The sequence below is a fragment of the Cyprinus carpio genome, chromosome A23 (assembly GCF_018340385.1).
Source record: "Cyprinus carpio isolate SPL01 chromosome A23, ASM1834038v1, whole genome shotgun sequence".
NCBI lineage: Eukaryota > Metazoa > Chordata > Actinopteri > Cypriniformes > Cyprinidae > Cyprinus > Cyprinus carpio.
Genome location: NC_056594.1, coordinates 11,722,274 through 11,746,353, shown reverse-complemented (window position 1 = coordinate 11,746,353; position 24,080 = coordinate 11,722,274). Strand labels below are relative to the sequence as shown.

The 24,080-nt window shown below is 40.4% G+C and overlaps 1 protein-coding gene across 2 annotated transcripts in view; it reads right to left on the bottom strand.

Annotated features, from left to right (window-relative positions):
* The window catches only part of LOC109055122 (sterile alpha motif domain-containing protein 11-like), a 58,061-nt gene that overhangs the window by 7,151 nt on the left and 26,830 nt on the right, over positions 1–24,080 (bottom strand). For both annotated transcript variants that reach the window (XM_042713159.1, XM_042713158.1), the window contains exons 5-7: positions 15,011–15,103; positions 10,942–11,097; positions 5,048–5,192 (exon numbers count right to left, since the gene is read on the bottom strand). In XM_042713159.1, the coding sequence (XP_042569093.1) occupies positions 5,048–5,192; positions 10,942–11,097; positions 15,011–15,103 (394 nt within the window). The remainder of the gene's footprint in view (positions 1–5,047; positions 5,193–10,941; positions 11,098–15,010; positions 15,104–24,080) is intronic.

The window sequence follows — 24,080 nt, the reverse complement described above, 5'->3', positions numbered from 1 at the left end:
ATGGTAATGATACAGGTTTTTTTTTAACACTTTGGTAAAACTGTGTGGTGGTATGCAGGTTCTTTACCATAACACTGTACATCTGTACCAGACTGTTAATGATACAGATTTTCAACAGTCTGTTTTGGCTGTGTTGTGTTATGCTAACAATACAGATTTCTTACAGTTTAATATGGCTATGTGACGTTATGGTAATGATTTTTTTTTTTTAAGTTTTTTTAAGGAGTGTGGTACACAGTTATGCAACATTGTGGTAATGAACAGATTGCCAACAATATGTTACTGCAATGTGGAGGTATACTAACAATACAGGTTTCAAAGTCACAATATGGCTGTGTGGTGTAATGCGTTTTCTCCCATCAGTTATTTTTATCACTCCATCCAGTGCATGCAAGCCACCGTAGCCCCTCATCAGTCCTGTCATGCTGCGAAATAGCGGCACTGTTTGTATCCTTGCCCCCCCACCACCACCACAACCTCCATCATCTCCTCGCTCTTGTTCCCTCCCTCTTGCTCTGCCACGCTCTGCGGCCCTGCCACTCTGGTAATGAGGCCTGAATGCACAATAAGAGCATGTCATACTCCGACAGCTGGGGCGGCCCCCCAGCCTCGCCCGGGCTACAGGCTGAAGCACCCACTAATTAACACAGTTCTTCCTCTTCCAGCCCAACACACACACGCATACATCCCCCTCCTCTTCTTGTCTCTCCCGTCTCTATTCAGCCAATAAAAAGGTGGCGTGTCGCGTAGCCTCAATTATGTTTTTCTCCTTTTGTAGAGGTGGAGAACACAGGCTGTTCATACACAATACAGCGGCCGCCTTTATTGAGCCCTGGCGGGGGAGAAGGAAAATGAGAGGAGGGGTAAGGAGAGAAAAGGAAGGAGAGGAAAAATATGAAGAAGTGTACTATGACTGCTAGTGGTGAGGTGTTGAAATCCAGGCAGATCCTGCAGTGTCTTTTTAAAGCTTTTGACTGTCCCTCTGCCAAAGCAATCCCCTCCATTTACAGCACACATGCATAAATATAAATGAAACCCAATGTGCCTAAAGCAAGTGAAAGAACAGCGCGGTTGCTTTGTACTTGTGACTGAGCAACGCTTGCTCCAGGGGGAGAAAGACAGAGCAACGCAGCACGACACAAACACGTAAACAACCAAATAGAAGAGACGGGAAAAAAAACATCTAAAATGAGGAGAGAAGCCACATTTTGCTGTGCTCTACTTATGTTTTACGTCATTTCATAGCTAAATAACCCTTCTGTGTCTTCCTAGAGCAAAAAAAAATAAGAAATCTAAAAAACAGAGGGAGACATGGAAAAAGTGTGTGGTGTGTGTATGTGTGTGTGTGTGTGTGTACGGAGGGCTGGAGGAAGGTGTGGAGAGACACAAAGGGGGGAAATAATCGATCGATTGGGCGGCTGTTGAAATGTTAATGCTAATCGTATAACCGCTTTCCGCCGGTGCCTCGCACTTCTGTGGCAGCTCCAATTAATCTGGAAGAAGGCAGCGCGTGACCTTGGGGCCGGGAGTCGGGCCGGCAGCCCAGCCATGCTTATGTAATTACACTGTGAAGTGTGTAATCACCTGGCCTAATCCCTCAGGCCTCACAATTAGCCCGGGCGGCGCTGGCCAGGCCTGCCAAACTCTGCGCGGCCCACAGATGAATAACGGTCAATTAAAGCTGCATGACTGGGGCCGCGAGGCGTCCGCTCGATAGTAATTAGCTGTAATCATGGGGAGACGTGCCCGGCAGACGTGCTTCTCCTTTTATAGGAAGCAATTTTGGAATGAGGCAAGCATTAACCGTTTCACTCTGGGTCTTTGGCCCAGAGAAAAAGAAAAATGGGGTAGAGGGAAAGGAAGAAAGATATGGTGGATAGCAGGGACTATGATTATGCTTTAATGTGTATTTGTATTTTTAATTTTAATATTGTAAATTTAAATTTGCAGTGTGTGACTAGAGGCACAAGATGAAGTTAGGAAATGTTTCCAAACAGGTTTTCTAAACTGCTTTTTGTTTAACAGTTCTCTGCTCAATAAAGGGATAGAATTCACTGATAGAATTGACATGATACTGATATTTTAAAAAATGTCTCTGTGTTAGTACCCCATTTACTTTCACTGTATGAACAAAACAACTGAAACATTCCTCATAATATCTTCTTTTGTGTTTGACAGATTAAAAACAATCATACAGATTTGAAACACATGAAGTGAATGATGACTGTATTTTCAATTTTGGGTGAACAATCCCCAAAGTAAAGACAGAGGGAAGTATTTTAACATTAACAGAAACTGCATAAGGCAGCTTTAAAAATTTTAAATTTATTTCCAGCACACGGACTGCTTCTCAGTTTACTGGCTTAATTACCTCTACATCTTTTGAGAACTGCCTCCGTTCCTCCACCCTGCCCCATCTCTCCTTTTCTATCTGTCGATCTCTCTCTAGCTCTCTCGCAACCTAGCTGGCGGTAGGGCAAGTAGACGCCACTTGTGTTCGCTCATGTGTGACGACCTGTCAGAGTGGCAGCGGCGTCGCTCCCTGCCTGAAAGCAACGGCTGTGTGGAGTGTTGTGCATATGTGTGTGTGTATTTGTGTGTGTGTGTGTAAAGGCATAGGCAGAGCACCAAACTGGCCAGAAGAGAAAAAGAGAGAGAGAGAAAAGTAGAGCGGAGCTGACAGGATGGCCCTTAATGAGAGGAGCACGGGGGATTAGCCGCTCGCCACACCGTGCCCGCCTCGCCTTGACTCGAGGCGGGAACACATTTGCACAGGAAGCACATTAAAATGCATAAGGCTCTTGCTCACCCACCGCCCCCCACCCCAGACCACTGTCTGTTGCTTGTGCTGCCCCACATGCCAAACACATTAGGATTTGCCTTGCAGATTCCCTAAATGCAATCTGCCATTTAAACCCAGACAAATGGCTGGCCGTGGCTGCAGGACTATTGATCTTGGTAAAGATTTGTTTTTAACAATAGCCACTAATGGGCGTCAGATAATCAATTATGGAGAGTCGATAGAAAGGTGAGCTTGAGGAATGGCTTCCGGCTCACCGTTTTAGCCTGGCGGACTGACTCTGTCGATGCTTTAGAGGGTTTGCAATGTCACACAGTCTGTGCTAAAGCTTATAGCCCACCCAAACATCCAGGTCATATATACATACATGTATGTATGTATATATATATATATATATATATATATATATATATATACACATACATATATATATGTCTGTATATTGATATATACAGTATTATATATTTTCCTTAATACATACATATCCACTGTCTGCACTGAAGCTTTAAAGCTTCATAAAGGACATAAAAGGACCAAAGTATCCAAAAGTGTTTCTGTGAACCAATTTTTTAAACCAAATTGATTCATGTAAAAGATCCAACTCAAATGAGTGATTAGTTCACAAATTGCTACTTTTCCCATTAACTCTTAAAAACATTTCCAGCGGACAAGTCACATAGACCACTTATAATGGCATATTTTTTTTTAGCATTTTTGAAGTTTGAAATATTTGTTCCCTGCTTGTTGTAATTGAATGGTAAAGAAAACCGAACAAAGAAGGTAACGGTAAAGGTGAAAGCTTGACAGGTTTGTAACAACATCAGGGTGCATAAACAATGTCAGAATTGAGTTATTTAACCCACAAACGTGCATTGCAGAAGTATTACAATTTTCTAAGATTAAACTAAGCAGGTAAACAATGGGTTAAAGAACAAATGAACAAAAAAATGAACGTGCAGAAGAAAAACACTTTCCTCCCTCCCTCTTTTCACCCTCAACCTAGGAAGTGTGCAGGCCTCGTTAACATCAGCGGTCCTGTGTGGCTAATTACCGTGAGCTGGCGGAGCTGCGTCGGCTGGCTGGTCAAAGCTGCACGCTGAGCTCCTGACATGATGCTGCGCTGGGCCAGGAACCGAATAGAGTTCCCCCACCCACGCTGGGCGACCCCTCCCAATTCACTTCCTCCCTACCGCCTCGCTGGCCCATTATCGATCCTCCAGCTTCCCGCGCCACATAAATAATCGACAAGCAATTACCTGCCTACTCCCGCTGCCCGGGCTTTGTTTGGAGGCGGAGGGGAGCGCCGCAAGCACAGTGGCCATGCTGAGATGAGGAGAGAGGGAGGAGGAGAGAGATACGGGGGGACAAAACTTGCAGGGAGGGAGAACGGCGTGTGTTGTCCTAGCGACCCATTTGGTCCTAAGCCCTATAAATGCCTCCTGAACAGGGTTGTGAAGAGGTCATACGCAGAGATCACACCCACTTGCATATCCCATTAAGTGGATTTTCTATTCTTTCCGTGGCCAACTTCCATTTTTCCCTTCCTTTTCCCTCTTTCGTTACTTTGGTGCATAATTCAGTTTTTCCCTCTTTTCTCTTCGGCAGGCAGTCACCCACTCCAACGTGCATGCAGTATTTAGTAGAGTCGGATGTTGGCTTCATTATTAATGTAAAATATTCATGTTATTTTAAAGCTTAGCATTTTTTCCTGTATCCGTGGTCTTAAAGTATGCCTCAGAGGTTTCCATTCAGCAGAAGGGCATTTATCAACCAAACGTATGCACACACACATACGCACTTACATCTCATACACTTTTACACTACAATTTAGAGTCAAGAAAGTTTTCAGCCACTGTCCAAGTGATCTCTTCTGTGTAAATCTAAGTTTTCCTTAAACGAGCTGACAGCGTAACAAGTTACAAGGGATAGAATATTTAGTCGGTCACTTGGTCCCTCTTTCTGGATCGCACTAGGTAGAGCCATCTACTGTGAAATCTCATTGGCCCAAAATCTTTTGCCACATCATTTTACAGTAAACATCAAATATCTTCTTTTTTAGATGCTCATCGTCACTAAAACATGTTGTCATGTCTGGTTAGGACTCCATGTTGGGTTGTAATATGTAAGCGCAAAAGGAGGAGAGACTAATGTGACAGACTGAACATTTAGTTTACAATCTTGACATTTTAGCTCAAAAGCATGCAAAAGAGAGATTCCAGAGAATATGATATTGTGCGTGTGGATTACCGCTCAGGGAAGTGTGCGTCTCTGTGTTGGGGAAGGCCCTGCTTACGCCGCTGACTGGAGGAGCTGCCTGCAGTGGGGACGTGGGCTTCCATTCCTCCCGAGTTTCTAACGGCAGCCATGGCTTCCTGACGCACACGCAGCAGCTCTGTGAATGGAAGGAACAGACCAGTTAAATTGAGATTCTCGTCCGGTCTGTGTTTTCAGCGCCAAATCCGTCAGTCTAGCTTTGAACCAACACTGTAAGATTCAGTCCAAGAGTCCCAGAGCAGGATATGTTAACCGCCACACAGGCAAGACTTCACACTCCACCTCAAATATGAATCTTTATGACCTGTTAAAGAAAAACCAAGCTCATCTATTTCAGAGTTACTTCTCCACAGTTCAACATGAACCTCCCAATTAAGGGGACATATATGAGTGTAAATGCAGGTGAAACATATTGTTTATTGACAAATATAAGATATTTCATTAAAATAGACTCATTTTGAGGTATCCTTCATGTTCGTAGCATAAAACAGTGCAGGATGTGCTTAAATGTAAAAGGCAATAAAATAAAACTAAGCTAGTAAATATATGAATATATATTAACTATATATGGCTTTAAATGAATAATTATGACTTAAGCTGTTTGAGATGACATGGAGCCGCTGGTCTCCCTCCTGAATCAATGATGTAAGACCAGCCCAGACCATCTCCCAACATTACCAAACTAACAGGGTCACAACAGGAAGCATACACTAATGAAAGGGTGTTAAATAGAAAATCCATCCTGAATGCCTCCCTCTCTTCCTCTCCCTCCCTCTCATTTCTCGCTCCCTCTCTCCTCTGGCCCTTTTTTAATTAGACGGTTCCCTTGGGAGCTGGCGGCCATTTCCGAGGCTGGCGTGTGGGCCTGAGTGATCGGGTCAGAGGCACCGCGACAGATATTAATGTGCACTGGCCCGCTGTATTGATCTGTTTATTGCACTGCCCTGCGGGGGCCCGGACTGACAGCGGACAAACCTCTAACAGCCCGTGAGAGGGAATAAAAGAGACTGAAAAAAAAAGGAAGAAGGAAAGGCACAACGGAAAAGCAGCAATGCTTGTCATTTGGTCACACGCTAATTCCAGATGACCAAAAAAATGAGCAGTCTGTCCACACACATTATAACCTGCTGGAAAAATGTGGCTGAAGCTTGTAGATGGCTGCATCCGAAACGGCATACTTTTTTACTATATAGCAGGTGAAAAACAGTATGTCCAAATTCACAGCATTCATAAAACAACGAGCAAAAACCACAGAATTACCTACTTTTTGCTGCAAGATTCTGAAGTGTGCATCCAATAGACACTTTAGTATCCCATGAAGCCATAAGAAAGGATTTGTGAATAGCAGTGACACTGGTAGGTCATATGACAATAACAACATACTGCACACATTCTTACTAAATATAACACTTTTTTAATGGTCGCAAAGTAATTACTTATTTAAAAGAAATACTACTCATAGAGTATGCGATTTCAGACACAGTCGATGTGTTTTGGAAAATGGTAGCTGGTTTCTAGCATGTCACTGATACTCATAAACCCTAAACCATCTTGGTCAGGCAACAAAACTACTAATAACCAGCTGCTGCTGCTGCCATCATGTTCCAAAACACACCTATCGGCTTCCCAGCAGGGTAAAACAATCCCAAAATCCAGTAAAACTCAAAGCTGCTCTAAAGCCCTTTCCTCAGTTGCCCAGAGATGAATTATTCCCTTTAACCTGCAACAAAGTTAGCACAGGGTCACCTGGGGCTGCATGTACAAGCACACCACACATCCAAACAGTGACATTCTGACACCCATGCTGCCATCTCCCACCAACATTCACCCCGCGTCCTCTGTCACACTCCGAATTTGCATCATCTGAGTCAGTGTTACTGTGGAATCTTTAACAAGGGAGATCTGGTTTCCTCTGCACCACGTACACGCAGAGCTCCCGTGGTAAAGCATTGGCAGGTCTTTGAGAGCGTCTGTATGGCACAACAGGTCCACGTGTGCCAGGAGCAGCTGACAGACACAGTACTCATCGGGAATTCTTTAAGGGGGATTGGATGACAGATCCAAAAGCAACAGAGCAGCCCATGCCTTTTTCTCTTTTTCAAATTCACTCCCATTCAAGCACCTAGTTTTTTGAGGGGGCACCAGTGACAGTTCTGACTCACTTACATGAGCGTAGGACGTGTCAGTCTAGTGAAATTCAGTCTGTTTAGGTTCAAATCCTAACTATTTCACTAGAATATTTTCACTAGGCTTGGTTTATAACAACAATAATATTTTAAAAAAATAATAATATTGTAATAATTTTTACACAACAATAACACTATTAGTAGTAGTAGTAGTATATTTTTAGTCTGTAAGATTTTTTAATGTGAAGACATTAACAAAGCTTAATTTATTTGATATAAATAATAATAATAATAATAATAATAAAGTAATATTCTGAAAAATGATTCCAATTTAAAATAACTTTTCTATTTTTCTGTGTTCTATTTTAATATATTTTAAAATTCTATCTATTCCTGTGATGCAGAACAGAATTTTCACCAGCCATTAGTATTCAGTGCTGAATTTGGCACTCACAAAACATGTCTTATTAACATAAATGTCTTTACTGTAATTTCTTATCAATTTAATGTCCCCGGGCTGGATAAAAGTGTGCTTTTTTTTCAAATACAACTTACCCCAACTCTTGAATGGTAGTGCATGTGTATAAAAATGGTATACTATAAATATTAAAAGAAAGCTAGATATCATCAAGCTTAACTAGAGATATTTTACATTCAAAATCCAGCCAAAAATGCAAAGGGACATGGGCCCCACCAATCTGAATGGCCACTACATTTGAGTACCTATAGCAACCTCATCATAGCAAAAGCTAAAGGTGCACAACACCTTATAGCCCAGCCCCCCCAACTCCAAACGCACACACTTACACAAACCTATCCGCGTTTCCTTCACGGCCTTTCATTTCAGGGCCTTCAAACACATGAAAGGATGCTCTGCGGGGATCCAGGCGTGAAAGAACGAGGGAGGAAAGAAAGAGAGAATATAAAAGCAGAGCTGTGCGTGGAGAGTTCTGGGGGAGTGTGTGTGTCTGGGGGGGAATGGTCAGAAGGGCCTGGCCCCACTCTCTACCTATGTCAAGGGGTCTTTGGAGCATCTAATGGAGGATTGGCACTGGTCCAACTAGCTATTTATTATGGAGGTTGCTCCATTGGATGTTTTTGGATTGGGGGGGGAAACATCAACAGGACACATGACAACATCAGCTGGACAGGGGGCAACACCTGAAGCAACTAATTAAGGTCTTCAGGCTTACTAGCACTAAACTGTGGTTGGCTCGGGATCTCTGGGGACAGGGTAGGGGAAAATTAAGGCAGGTGTGTTTGATTAGGGTTGAAGCTAAACAATGCACTGGCTCGGGGACAGTCGATCGCCAGGAGCAGCCAGCGCTCTTGCTGGGCACGCCCCCTATGTCAAGGGGTCTTTGGAGCCTCTACTGTATAGAACCCAATAATGCATCAACACTTCCCAACACACTTCAGAGGCACACACGAGGGGTTGGGGTATAAAGACGGAGCCATAAGGAAGGTACAGAGATATATAGAAAGAAGGCATCTCAAAGGAGAGAGCAGGGAGATGGAGGCACGTGGAGGTAAAGAAGAGAGGAGAAAACACAGCTGGGGCCGATGCTTCCCTGGGCCAGAGAGGTTTCTCTGAAAACTCACTCCCGAAAAGCAGCTCTGTGTGAGCTATAGCGCTGAAGAACTCCCGAAAAGCAGCTCTGTGTGCAAAGGGTTTATTGAACAGCAGAAAACAACAAGAACATAAATTAAAAGCGACAAAAGGGGAAAAGCGAGTAAAAAATGAAGGAATGGGCAGGGAATGTTTGGGACAGACAGCCAGTCAGAACTAGCAAATTTGAAAAGTTAAACATTAGAAAAGTGTTGAATAAAAATAAAGTGAAACATGCAAAAGCTTAAAATTATGTAAAAAGTCATCATGTATTTACCCTTGCATCGTTACTTTGTAATAAAAAAGGAGAATTTTGAAGAAATTTACTGCAATAAATGGGGGGTTATTGCAGTCACAAAAAACATCAAAAAAGATGTAATAGTGATCCACACAACTTGTGCAATATAATCAAAGATTTTTGAAGTCATACAACAGATCTGATAAGAAATACACTGAAATGTGAGTTATTTACTGATAATCTTCTTATCAAGTGAGCTGTAAACATCTAGGACCAGATTGAGTCAATTAGTCAAAGCCAAGAATCGAATCAGTCCAATTTGTGAACTGAATTAACTGATTCATTAAAAAGGACTACTGATATGGTGCTTTTGCATCCTCTTTGAAGCTTTGAAAAAGATCCAACAGATCATTTCTGTCTTTCAGTACTTAAATGATAGTTGTAAGGTGCTTTCTGAAGCTTGAAAACATCAGTCTCTTTTGCACTGTAAATGCATGAAAAAGAATGACCAGTACAATGTCTCATTTGGTGTCATACAGATCTGAAATGACTAAACGATGACATTTTTGGATAAACGAATAACTTGAAAAGCACTTATGAAACATCATAGATAACAGTAGACCACTGGTTAAAGGTGAGAATAGGTATCTCACTCATCAAAGTCCTGGCAGCCAGGCATGTTGGCAGCAGTTGACTGGCACGGCCTTATCATAGGCTTATGAGCTCAGCGTGCAGGGGCAAGCCAGCACGCTCACATTCCTCAGGGAAGGAACAGCACCTTGGCCTGGTGAGTCTGTTTTCAATGGCAACCATTAAGAAACCATACACCTGACATTTTTCCAGAAATCTAGGGAAGGAACCGACAGTGACCCTGCAGATCACACGGCTGCTTTCTCTCGCTGGATTTCCCACAGATGGGTAAACGCCCTGCCTTTTCTTCGCAGATTCAGATTCCTTTCCACAAATAACCACACCTTTTTTAGGTGGTTGTGGTGGATGTGAGAAGTAGAGGTGGAGAGTAGAAGGAAGTTGAGCTGGGAAAGTGAAAGCGAGGAATGCATATGATGAGAGTAGATTTGACAGAATCAGGGAGAGATCTGTCTGTGAATTCGTCCGCAGCATGCCTTGGTGTGATGGTAGAAAAATAGAGAAACTATTAGGTGGAGGTGACAGGAGAGCGCAGCACCACTGTCATAAAATCCCAGACGCTAATTTCTTACAGATGTACGAGAGGGGCAATTAAATCCTTTATAGCATTTCCCCCCTTTGGATTTGCAAGCAGTAATTAAGAATCATTACTGATCAAATAAAATTTTAAGTCATACGCTCTCAGATTTAGCAAGAATGTGAGATTGATTAAATTTATGCTACCAAAAAAAAAGCCATAAATGCTGGATGCAATTAACAGTTTCTAAGAGAAAAATGTCAACAAGGCTCTAGAGCGCTGTTAAGATGTTTCCAAACAAATAAAAGAAAATAATGTTCACTAAATTTAGGTTTACAAATCTTACAAATCCGCATCCTTTAACCCTGGTACCTCGTCAGTGATCATAAATTTGAAAAGGCATAAGAAAAAAAAAAGAGCAAAGGAGCCATTTTCATGGTGTTGGTAATTTAGAGGGTTGGCTTGCAGCCAATCAAAGGGCCAAATCGATCCAGTCGACCTCAGGGCCCAATGGCAGTGTTATTTACTACTGTGTGTGGCAGTAGTCACAGATCACCCACTCTGACATCCTACCATTGGGTGGGCTGAGACCGCAAATAGAATTGTCAGTAATCTCCGCAGTCGAGCTCTAGCTGTTTGTGTGGTATCCAGGAATAAGACTACATGGGTAATTAGAGCGGATACAGAAACAAGCTCACACACACACACATACAGGTGACGCACACTCACCGTGGCTCGGGACGCCCATGTTGTTGGCCAGCTGGTACAGGCGCTGCTGCTGCTCCTCAAAAGAGCCATGCTCGTTCAGAGCTGACATCATGCGCCTGTAGTGCTCCTCGGGGGTCATGTGACTGCCCAGCTCCAGCGCAGGCGTGTGAGAGTTCTCTGTGGGACGAGAAGCAGCAAAATTCAATCAGCTGGTCCCAAAATGTGTGATCTTATGTGAGATGTTTGAGTCAAGGAGAAGCCTATGTGTGGTTCTCCTTGGTACGCTGGGCAGCAGTAACTCAAGCCAGCGCATGGGGAGAGACTCTTGGGGGAGAGATGGGGAGGAGGAAGAGAGGTGGAAGGGGGGATGTTTCACCCTCCTCATTGAAACCGGAGCTTGGCCCCGGGCAAGCGAACAGAAGCAGTGCGGCCCAGTGGAGGGGATGGGGGAGTGTGTTCTGCCAAGCGCCAGATAATCCACCCGAGAGGCTTCAGGTGTGTGTGTGTGTGTGAGTGTGCTCATGTGGATGATGTTTGAGATATTGTGAGTATGAACACTTGTGTTATATAGGTGTGTGTGTGAGTGAGAGATTTTAAGAATGTCTAGGTAATATATATATATTATATATATATATACGCAGTACATGTAACAAGGGCAGTACATGTGAGAGAGAGAGAGAGAGATACACTAGCATTAAAAAGGTTTGCATTAATTTGATCAAATATACAGCAAAAACAGAATATTGTGAAATATCCTTACAATTTAAAATAACTGTTTTTAGTTTGAATATATTTTAAATTGTTATTTATTCCTGTGATTGTAAAGCTAAAGATGGGTAAAAGCTGCTGAAAATTCAGTGCCACATGATCCTTCAGAAATCCTTCTTATATGCTAATTTGGTGGTCAAGAAACATGAATTATCTTTATCAGTGGTGAAAACATTTGTGCTGCTTAATATTTATTTGCGTGGAAACCTATATATAATATTTTTCAAAATTTTTTGATGAATAGAGAGCTCAAAATAACAGCTTATTATTTTACATTAGCATTATAAATATCTTTGTAACATTATAAAAGTCAAAGCAGGGCTTCCAAAATTTTTTGTAACTTTTTATTTTTCATTGGAGTTATTAATATATTTGTAAATTTATGGGAGTTATTGGGGGGGTTGGTATTTTATTTTACTATTTACAGATTATCTGCAGGATTTTTTAATTCAAATTTAAGGTTTTTTATGACCCTTTTTAAGACCTGCATAAATAAAATTCATGCCATATGAATTGGGGCAATGTCTGGTAACATTTATATATATATATATATATAACTAATTAATTAATTAATTTATTTACTAACTATCTATCTATCTATCTATCTATCTATCTATCTATCTATCAATTGCATTCCATCTGAATTATGCTTCCTTTCACACAAATTTGAATTACTACTGTACTTTCTGTTTCCTATCTCATTTCAAATTCAGGAAATTTTAAAGGCAATTTCAATTCAGTTTTGAATGACACACATTCCTGCTGCAGGAGACATGATGGTTTGGATCTGAGCTGTAAAGCTGCTTGTATTCCGGTCTGTGTTGGTGAACAGTGTGAAGTCCAGCCTTTGCAGTTTTTCAGGCTGCTTTTGTCATGAAAGGTAATGCCTGCTGTGTAAAGCTGCTTGTATTCCTGTATGTGTTGGTGAACATTTGTGTGTGTGTGTGTTTGTGTGTTTGTGTTTCTTTTGTTTTGTTTTTTGTTTGTTAGGTAACAGCAGCTGCTATGCTCTCAAACTACAAACATGTGCACACAAAGGCGCACACATTGCTATGTTGTTTGGGTGTGGTGATGGATCACAGACACGCAGACACAAGACATTAGATCAGTGGCATTCCAAAGCCATGCTAATCCACAGTGGGTGACCGACACAAGCCAACTGTAATTCACAATACTAAAACACACATAACACCCATTTATCATTCTCACTGCAGCAGCCGTGCTGAGTGGCTACACGGTGATGAGTGAGCAGATAATGCCTCAAAATACAACACTGTCCAAACACAAGGCATCTCAGACAACTGATTATTGGGTGTGGATGTGTTGCGACACATATATACAGATGTCACATACTAGATGCAGTTATGTGAATTTCTATTATTAGAATTTTATTTTAATTTAATTGAATCAACATTACTTTTTTGTATAGAGTTGCTTTAAATAGCATGTCTTATATATATAAGAGAATGAGTTATTTGTATGCCATACATGTGTACATACACAAAGCAACATTACTAAAATTTAATATGATTTTATATTTGATTATGGAAAGATACATTTCAAGTCCTTGGAAACTTTAAGAAACTTTGTATTAATGTATTAATGTATTATTAAGGTGTATTAAAGACCTCACCATGCAGACATATGGAAATGTCTTGCTAAAAACTTAGGGGGAAATATGAAATTTTGACAAAAATGACAATATGGCTATGAAGGTTTGCACCTCATATGAAGACTGGTCACCTTACTGGAATAAGGAACAGATCCAGATCACTGCCTGCTCAACTCTTCCTGCTAGATGCTTGATTATATTTGACTTGGTGTCACTGAGTCTGCCTGATGTTTCTGCTGCCTGCCTGTTGCACTGTTTCACCTCATTAGCTCAGCTGGCTGACAATACCCAGGAGCTTCACCGATTTGCATATTAGCTAAATATTAGCTTTAAATATGAGCATGAATTTAGTAATTTTTAGCTCACTTTTAGATAGAAATGTAAGACTTTTTTCTTCATTACAGCATAATTGTAAAAAAAAAAAAAGTGACACTACATGTACAAATGATATCCAAACATACAGAAACCTCAAACCGTGGGCTTATCATACAGACTCAAACACATATTCCTGAAAGGAAAAAGAAACCACAATTTTGTTTCCTACCATCAGGAGGAAGTCAAACATCACCCTTTCCTCACTGTTTCCCTCACTCATTTGCTTCTTTTCTCTCCAACAGGCAACTGCAAAATATATTAGATTAATCCTGATCTGTACTTCCTGCATTTGAGTCTTATTTTATACCTAGTGGAGAATGTGTGTTGTCAGTATATATGTGGAATATGCTATGCATATGTACCACCACAAAAAAGAGCAGAACATAGTCTTTGTCAACATTAGAGAGTCTCATTGACTTGAACACTATTAATGATTTTCAGCAATAAGTATGACAACTTCAGGCCAGATTCAGTTCAAGTCATCCTGTATGACAACTTCAAGTATAACAACTTTAAGATAGTCACCTCTACTAGATCTAGATCACCACTGCTTTGACACTGTGACCACAGTATGCTCTTTTAGCAGCTCTAGCTGAAGGTGAGTGTGTTTGGTTAACGACCATGTGTCCCGAGTCTAAGTGATCCAGCACACATTCATGCATAACAGCGAATCAAGCTTTAGCAGCACTCTCACTTTATTGATTTTCAATTCCTACAACAACCCCTATACACCAAAAAAAGTGATCAAGCATTGTTGAGTTTTTTTAGTGTGGAGCTGTGTTAGTGAGAAGGGAAGAAAATTATGTAGAAAAGAGAAAGAATCGTCTAGATTTTGCTATTTTGCTTTTTTCAATAATTCTAATTTAGGAAATAATATACATTATTATTATTTTATATTCTTAATTAACATTAATATGGAATATTGTGCATTATTTCTAAGTCACTATTTAATTTTTTTCACTATTTAAAAGTAAATTAGTAATACTGATCATGTGACACTGTAGAGATGGTCATTTTTCAATTTACAATTAAGTTTTCACTCAACTTTTCACATCTGAACCGTCTGCATAAATGTAAACATGAATTAGCAATGCTGTGTTCTCTGCAAATAGTGTGTGAAAAGGTTAACAGGAGTGGGGAGGTCATGTCTGTCTTCCACTAAGCGTTGTTCTCTCCTCCCTCCTCTTACTATCTGTCCACGCCTTCCCTCCACTCTCGCTCAATCTCGCTCCATCTATTCCCACCTACTCCATCTTACGCGCTAAGGTTAAACAGCTCTGATTGAAGCACATCATCTTCAGCACACTTACGCACATGCACGAGAGGGGCCCTTACCTTTAGGTGACACGCTGCGGGACTTCTTGCTGTCAGATGGGCACTCGCTGCTGCTGTTGGGGGAGTAGGCTCTCCTCTTGCCTAGAATGTCATCTGTTGAAAAAAAAAAGAGAGAAATAGGTTAGAAAGGATCAGATGCGGTCACATGACCCCTAAACCCCTCGGCATGCAGCCCACCGCCTGACTCTATACCTGCATACATGATGGAGCTGTGAGTGCGACTAAAGACTTGAAGAGATGAGAGGGCCTTGCGCCAGCGTGAATGACAGATCTGGTTCTTACTCAGCCATGTGCAGAAACGAGAGATTCTTTTGCCTGATCGCTCTCTCGTGCGCTCTCTCTCTCTCTCTGTGTTTCTCCTATCTCGAACAAACACGCTCTCTCTCTTTTGCACTCACCGTCACGCTACCGTCGTTTCTTGTCTTGACTATCTATGTATTTCTCTATCTGTGCATACAAACGATCCTGGTCTTCACACCAGACTAATACGGAGTAAAATTTTCAAAAATGACAAGATGAGCGAGAAAAAAATGGGAAAAAAAGTAAGCGGTCTTGCCTATGTCTTCTATCAAACTCCAGTTGTCGTGCTATTACGCCTTTTAGCTTTTTTCACTCACTCTCACTCTCTATTTTCAGTGAAAACAGAGCTCACACCTTTTTGCTAATCTCTTCCTTCCTTTCTTTCACTCTTCTTCTCCCTCCCCCTTTTCTCTTTATCTCTTTCTCTCTCTCTCTCTCTCTAGAAAAGTGGAGGCTGTCTGCACTAGCCTAATGCAGCGCTCTAGTGAGCCGCTGGTGTCTAGTGTACGATTACAGCACCCTCCTCCCCCCAAACACATCTCAAATCAATATCCTGCTAATCACGCTGGGAGGGGTGCTGCTGAGAGCATGGTGGTGCATGCATGCAGGAAGGAAGAGACCGTTTGTCATTGCACTCTCCTCTCCCTCTCTCACTCTCTCTGCCCTCATGCACCACATGAAGTAAAAAAGTCAAAGCCACAGAGTTATGCTCTTCCTTTTGTCTTTTGTTGCTGTCTGATTCAGCTGTCTGATTTTGTTGTTATCTAAATGGACCATGCAATAAACTGAGAGGAAACGGATTATACATGTTTCTTGCATTTGAACTTTTATTGTATTTATTGTGTTTTATTGTCTATGGATATCATAAAAAGTTATTTTTAAAACATTTATGGTGCCCTGGGGGTGCATCGTTTTAAAGACCTCATAACATCATTCAACAAGCTCAGAGCTCTTTCTTATGATTGAAGGAAATTTGGGTGCAAAATAGGGACATATTGCTCTGTTTCTTTCCAGTTGGTTGCAGGTGGTATAGAGTCCAAAGCTGTGTTACAAAAGTAAAAAACCCATTCATTTACACTATAGGGGAATAACGATAATTTCTAAACTTACAAAGGCAGATCTACTTTGAGTTATGAGGTTGTTAATCAATGGTATATGCTTTTGTTAAAGCTCTCAGTCTGCATTATTTCAACTTGATTTTTAAATAATCATGTGTAACAATGGAATTCCTGATGAAAAACTATATTACCCATAATTCTGCAAGACATCTCCACCAGTCTGAGAATCGAAACAACTGTGTCAACAGAACTCTTTAGCACCTACCCACTCCCATTAAGCACCACGAATGACATAAGAGTCACTCTCAAACTACTTTAATATTTGAGTGCATATCATATGAATATTTTGCAGTAAACATAAAATTTGTTGTTTTTATACAAATATAATTCACTGTATTGTTCAAATCAATGGTTTTCATATTTACCTGACATTTTTCATTTGATAGTCATTCACAATGCTTCATGGGAATTTAAGTCTAAGTTAATGAGTGCACTTGCATATAGATTAGGCTCACAGTTAACACATATGAACTAGAAAGTTGCAAAACTCTCATTTTGATTTCACAAGGTCTTTAAAGGAAGCCATTACTCCAGATGACCCTTATGTGTAAGCCATGAATAAAGCTCTACACATCAAAGAAGAGTGAAGGGGAAGATTCTTGCATGGCACAAAACCGAGAGAGGCTGCACCTCTGTATATGTCCAACACAAAAGTACAAACTACTCTCTCACACCCCTGCCTCTCGACACCAAGCACATTGCTCGTCCATCTCTCTGATAAGAGTGATAGAAAGAGACACAGAGAGAGAAAGAAAAGCAAGCCTGTGCTTGAAAGGGCTTTTGGAGTGGCAGAGCTCAGTCTGGGATTCTTTGTGGGGAGCGAGCTTTACTAATGACGCTGTTTGATGTATTCTCATCAGGGGGGAAGGCTGGCTATCCCACTCCAAAGAGAAAAAGGGGCCTCTCTAATGGCCCCCATCTCCTCTCCTAACCTCTGCCCAAAGACAACAACAACACTCCCTCCGTCTGTCTCTCTTTCCACTTTTTCTCCCTTCATCGGCCTTTGAGGTGAACAATCTCCCTTGGCGTATTCAATTATTTTCCACTCTCTATCTCCACGTGGAACTGATACGATCGCTGCATAAGTGTAAAACTATAGCAATAGGCTGCTCCTGTCTATGCATTAGCCAAAAAAGCTCAAAAGCCTGTAAAGGATGTGCAAAAACTTCAGACAGCTGGTAAAGTTAGTTTAAAAGGTGTTAAATAATATAATACGAGTAAAAGGAATTGTTCACCCAAAAATTAAAATTCTTTCATCATTTACTCACCCTCAAGTTGTTCCAATCATGTATGACTTTCTTTCTTCTGTTGCACATGAAAGAATATATTTTTTAAAATATGGGTAATCAAACAGTTGATTGTCCTCTTTGACTTCCACAGTACACTATTCCATCAACTGTTTGGTTACAAACATTCTTCAAAATATCTTCTTTTATGTGCAACAGGACAAAGGATGAGTAAGTGATGACAAAATGTTCATTTTCAGATCTCTTCGAAAGGTGCATGAAGGTACCTTAGACGAAAAGGGTTGGGAAACACTTCTACATACCACGGTACCCTCTGGTTTCTGTTGCAGCTATGTTGAGCCGCTCTCTCTTCCTCTCTGTACGTCTCTGTTTGACCGTAATATCTCAGCAGTGTCTTTCCCACAGGGCTCAGCCACCCTAGTGCTGCTATCTCCAGCCCAGCCTGCTCTCCAACCTCCATCGCGTCTTATCAGGCAAGCTCCTGCCTGCAAACACTCCCAAAGCCCTGGGCTGAGTCCAGTTCCTCTCCATCTCAACCTCCATCTCCATCTCTTCAAAATCAATGGTCCTGAACTGTCACTCAGACATACAGCTCAAACTCACATAGCACTCTGTCCCCCGAATCAAACCCCCCGAGTGATTATACACAACCTTTAAAACCTTTAAATTCTCATGATGTGATTTGACAGCATGGGACAGAGTGATTTGCAGGAAGAAATGCTTTCGTAAGCGAGAGGGGGAAAAGTTTTGGAGCAGGGCAACATGCCCGTGGCGTCGGCACAGGCGGAGAGGAAACCTGGCTCCTGACCGCACTCTCTGTCTGCTCTTAGCACTTTGGTCTCTAGCTGAAGTAATGCACTCAACAAAAGGAGAGAGTTTGGGACCGTTAGGAGGAAGCCGTTATTCTGCATGGAGGAGCTGGAGGCGGGAAGCGACACTGACTCACTCACAGATTCTTTTCTCCTTATAAACCTTCATGTGAACTGTCAACCCGCTTCTCTCCTGCTCCTATCCATTTATTTTTCTCTGTTTGCATGATTTTTTTTTATCTAAGTTTAGATTTAACACTTCAGGTATGTTTGTAATAGAATACTGCATACTTAGTTCACAGTGTGAAATTTACAATTCATACTACCATACTTGGTGCTTATTGCAGAGTATATGCTTTGCACTATCATAGAGTGTACAGTGCATATATAAAGTATATATATATATAGTATATACTTTGTACTTATATATTTTTTACCAAAATTTGGGGTAAAATGTCTTAACATTTGACAGTTCAAATTAAATAATGAGCCAAAAAAGCCAAACAATTTTAAGACAATATTGTTTACTAGAAATTGAAGGTCAAGCTGAGAGCACTGCATCCAATAATCGAGGATGTCTCAACATATTTTCTGTTGCTTATTGCAAATTTAGGCAAAAGAATGTTAGAATGTTTATCGCACATAGCCTTTGGCTGCATTTGGAATAGAACATTAGTACACTACTCAAAAGGCAGAAATGGCAAATAATATGCTAGTGTGCTATTTTCTGAATTAAACCTTAGTCTTTCATACAAACTTTTAAAGAGTAATTTTAGTATAAATATGCTATACACACCTTATATCTTTCTCTACCCTGAAACTAAGTGCTCATTCAAAAAATAAATGCAAAAAACAGCTTCAAAGAGCTTCAAAAATCCACAGCAGCAGCGAGAATACTGCACTCTCTCTGTCTTTCAGTGCACTCAAGGGAGAGGCAGGGTTTCAGCAGTGCCTGTCTGCCTCAGGGTCAGAGATTTTAAGGCAGAAAGCCTTTAATACCAATTAAATGTTGCTTCTTAAAGCTGTGATGCTCACATTTAACACCAAACAGAGAGGCTCGGAGCTGCCTCATGCTTCAGCCATGCTACCCAACTCACAGAACTCACGGTTGCCAGCACTGCCGCTCTTTAAACTCCAGGCTGTGCGGTGCAGGGGTGGGCCAAAACAAGGGCAGAACTTTAATAAAGGGTGGGGGGGTCTAGATGGATGGAGAAATAGCAAAACGACTAAATGAGTAGGTTTTCTCCTCCTTCTCCCTTTGCTCTTTCCATCTCTCTGGCTACTGACAAGTTGGACAGGCCACACTCCTTAATTCCCTTTTCTTATTCCCTTAATCTGTCATCTTTATCAGGCAGGGGAAGTGGCGGGCGTCGCTGCGGAGCCCCAACCTCCAATCAATCTCCACATTACAGCTGACAGAATGGTGCTAATAACTTATTGATCCCCCTGTTTGGGGGGCTCGGCCAGAACTGAAAGGATGGCATTGATTGGCTATGGGTGGGGGGGCAGCACGGCGCTTCCGCCAGCCCAGAGGGTTCAGGACCGCCCCCCTCTACTGCCGCTCCCCCACTGAGAGCCTTAGGGGAGAGACAGACAGAGAGAGAGAGACAGAAAATGAGGGAGGGAAACAAGCAGGAAAAAAAAGAGAGATCAAAATCATAGGAAAAAGAACGAGAAAACAACAGAACAAGGCAAAAAAAATGCAGCAATTGAGGGAAAAATAAAGACAGGGAGACAAAAGGTGGTTGAGGAAAATGCAGGAAGATGCAAGAAATGCAGGCTTTCCTGAATCGTGAGAGAATCAACAGAAATAGAAAAGGGTGAAAAAACATAATTTCTGCATGACAACCAATGTGTCAACAGTGGAGATTTTGTTTATATTATGGTACATATATTTGGATGGATTTAATTCCAGACAGCTTTATTTTACATACAATAGTAATGAAATAACAGATAAATGAAAAAAAAAAAAAACTTAATTAAGAAAAAAAAATGATGTTATGCACTAAACTCCAGAAACTTGTTTTCATTTGATGAGCAACATGTGACTTTTTTTTTTAACTGATGTTGAATTGATTTAACACATTACCACAACAATCAAAATTTAGAGGTGAAAATTTCATTTTGATAAAATTAGTCTTCCTGTTTTTTTGTTATTTTTAACACAAGAGTTACATAATGTGAAGATGTTTTTGCCCTGATGTCACATTTATTCATTTGTTATGAATAATCTTATCTTTTTTGGCTTGCATCCATCACATTCATAAAATGTTAGAATATTATTATTATTTAAAGTAACTGTTTTCTGTTTTTATATATTTTTAAATGTCATTTATTTCTGCGATGGCTGAATTTTCAGAATTTCAATGTTGAATCAATGTTGAAAACAGTTGTGCTGCTTAACATTTTTGTGTAAACAGTGATATATTTTTATAGGATTCTTTGATAAATAGAAAATTAAAAAAATAAAAACAGCATTTATTTAGAACAGAAACCTTTAACAATATAAACATCAATGATTTCAATGTGTAATCATTAAAATAAAAGTATTAATTTCTTAATAAACAGTAAAAATATCTTTCTTATTCCAACTTTTGAAATAATTTAATAATCTTTTGAAACAACACCGATTCCATAGAAATACTGAGCAGCAGTAACTGTTTAGCATGAATAATTTTCACCATTAATAAGAAACGTTTCTTCAGCACCAAATCAGCATAATAGAATGATGAAGGACCATGTGACTCTGAAGATTTAGGTCTTTTTATAAAATATATTTTTTTATGCATTTGGTAGACTGTTGTATCCAAACGATTTACAGTTCATTAGGCTCTGGCCCACCCATAGATATAATGATGGTCATGCACAGGACAAGTAGACTTGTGGGGGAAAAAAACAAACATCACTGACTGGCAGATGCTGTGTCTTGAGAGAGAAAATGTAGATTATAACATACAAATTCAGGGACTCTATGCCTATTTGCTGGTCCAGATACAGCAGCCTCACGCAGACGCTCCTGTCTGACTTTATGAAAGCACGTGAGCGGCAGGGAGGGAGGGAAAAACAGCAAAAACACCTTATATGCCTATTAAGAGTCTCTGGTCTGACCGCAAAGCCACGTTTAGGAGTCTATACTGAGAGCCAGACGAGCTGCCGGCGCCCTGCCCTCCCCCCCATCCCTCACTGGGGCCAGCAGGCCGGCCGGCCGGACAGAGGGAGGGAGGGGGGTTGAGGAAGGGGGAGCAGGAGCCGCCTCTCCTCCGTCGCTGACTGGCTGCGGCTGACGCCTGGGTCAGCTCTCATGTCTGTCCCTCAGATTTAATTAACGGGCCTCTCCGGTGCAAAGCAACCCCAGCGCGGCAGTCGGCTTCCTCTTTCTCCGCCTGTCTCGCGACTCCACACTGCAGTCCACCTTTGATACCATATGACGCTCTGCTCATTCATTTGTTCTGCACTTTTCCAACCTTTTCTTCTCTCTCTTGCTCAACCACATACACACAGAAGAAGTCAGACTTGAAAGGAAGTAAAAGAGACTGTGTGACGGAACAAAAAAAAAGCTGTTGGAGTCTTGCAGCTGAACATGGAAAAATGAACACTTGCGTCTGCTTTGATTTAAGCTTATGTAAGGTCAACCTTAAACATACTGCTACATCCAACATGCTTTATTTTGCAATGTCATGTGGACAAATGTGAAATTTTATAAATGTGTCTCACTCTGATCATGCGAAAAACACACTTCCACTTGGGCCTGTTCTATCCATTCGACCCCTAACCTGGCCCGGGGACGGAGGCTCTCTAATTTCACTGGCAGACAGAATTAGACGCTGCGTGATCGGATTGGACTTGTTTACAGACATGAGCCTAGCTGCTTACAGCACCCGTTAAACCTCTTTTAAACACTCAAACTGACAGATTTTGGTCATCAGCTGTGCTGCAGGTGGCTTCCGCTCTTATTCCTTTGTGTCTTCTCCAATTAAGATGACGATTAATTGAGCATCATCCATTCTGGCAATGGGAAATTGTACTGGTCTGGTTTTGAATTTGAACCCAACCCTTAGATCTCTAGTCTGGTATAAACCTAGTGCCCAGTAAAGGTGATTTGATCCATATTTGGAGCCATACGATCAGAGAGATATAGAGGACTCAGACGGTAGCTTAAGACTTAATTATGCTGGGCCAGTGCTACTGTAATAGGATTTAGACACATATATTCACATACGGCCATTTTACCAGAAACCCATAGGATCCTTCATAGTATAACTTGACTGTGCAGTATTTACTACAACCTAGAAAGCTAAAATTAATTTTAACTAAAAATAAATAATGACTTTTTTAGTGCACATTAAAAAAAAATTAAATCTAAAGCTGTCTAAATTTTAACAATTAGTGACAGTAATAGTCATTTGCAGACTTGAAAAAAATATAATTTAAATAAAATAAAATAACATTTAAAATGTATAAATATATCATTAAAAAGCAACATAAATCTTCAAACAACACATTAAAGTGTAACTGTAAACCCACACAGGTCAAAACTACTCAACCTTTGGGAGACTATGTGGTTCAGACAGTATTATTTAAAAAAAAAAAAACAGTATTATAAAAAAAAAAACAGTATAAACTATTAAAAATAAAGTAAAATAAATATTGAAAAAAGTTATTAAAATAATTAAAAATAGTACTAAATACAAACATACATTTTTCTATTTTATCGATTAATTCGAATTTATGTTTTGCCACAGTTTAAATTTTTTTATAAAACTAGGAATCACGATTTTGAATAGATTACCAATATTACCAAAATAGATATTACCAAACATTAGAATTAGACACTCATTCCTTTTGAATTTGAATAATACATTTAATACAAAATACATTTCCTTGTATTATTTCTGAACATATAATATGTATAAGACAAGTTTATACAAGATGCAGTTGTAGTTCACGCGTCTTTTTTGCAAAGATATTTAACAAGTGATTTGTTTAACATTTACATCATGTTGACAACATGTGTGGTGCACTTGGAATATAAATTTCTTTAACTAGAGGGTTGATAAATAAAAATTTACTTGAATCATGTTGTAGTTACATTTTCAAGTTGACTTTTTGTGAATGAATGATTCAAGAATGATTTTTTTTGTGCCATATCACCCAGCCCTAACATACAGACATATTTTTTTAAATACTGAAATGCACTTAATCTTCAAAAAACATTCAAGTGTAACTGTAAAACCAGAGAGGTCAAAATTACTCAACCTGTGGCTGACCATGTGGTCCAGAGAACCAATGAGATTAACAGACAGTATATCCGGTAGTCCTTCTGTTTGGTCTGAGATTAATGACAAATAAAGCTATTTACTGAGAGTAGTTTTAATAGTGGTTTAAGTTGTGTGCTTAGAGAGGCGAAGACAAGAGCATTAAGTAATGGAATGAATATGACCACAATAGAGCGAGTAATGAGCTTACAGCCCTCAATCATGCAAATTAAACCAAATTAAAATACTAGCACACAGTCAGTGTAATTGTTCTACATCAATCAAAGGATAAACCCTGTAAAAACAGAGTATGATGGCAATAAAACAGAATATTATAGACA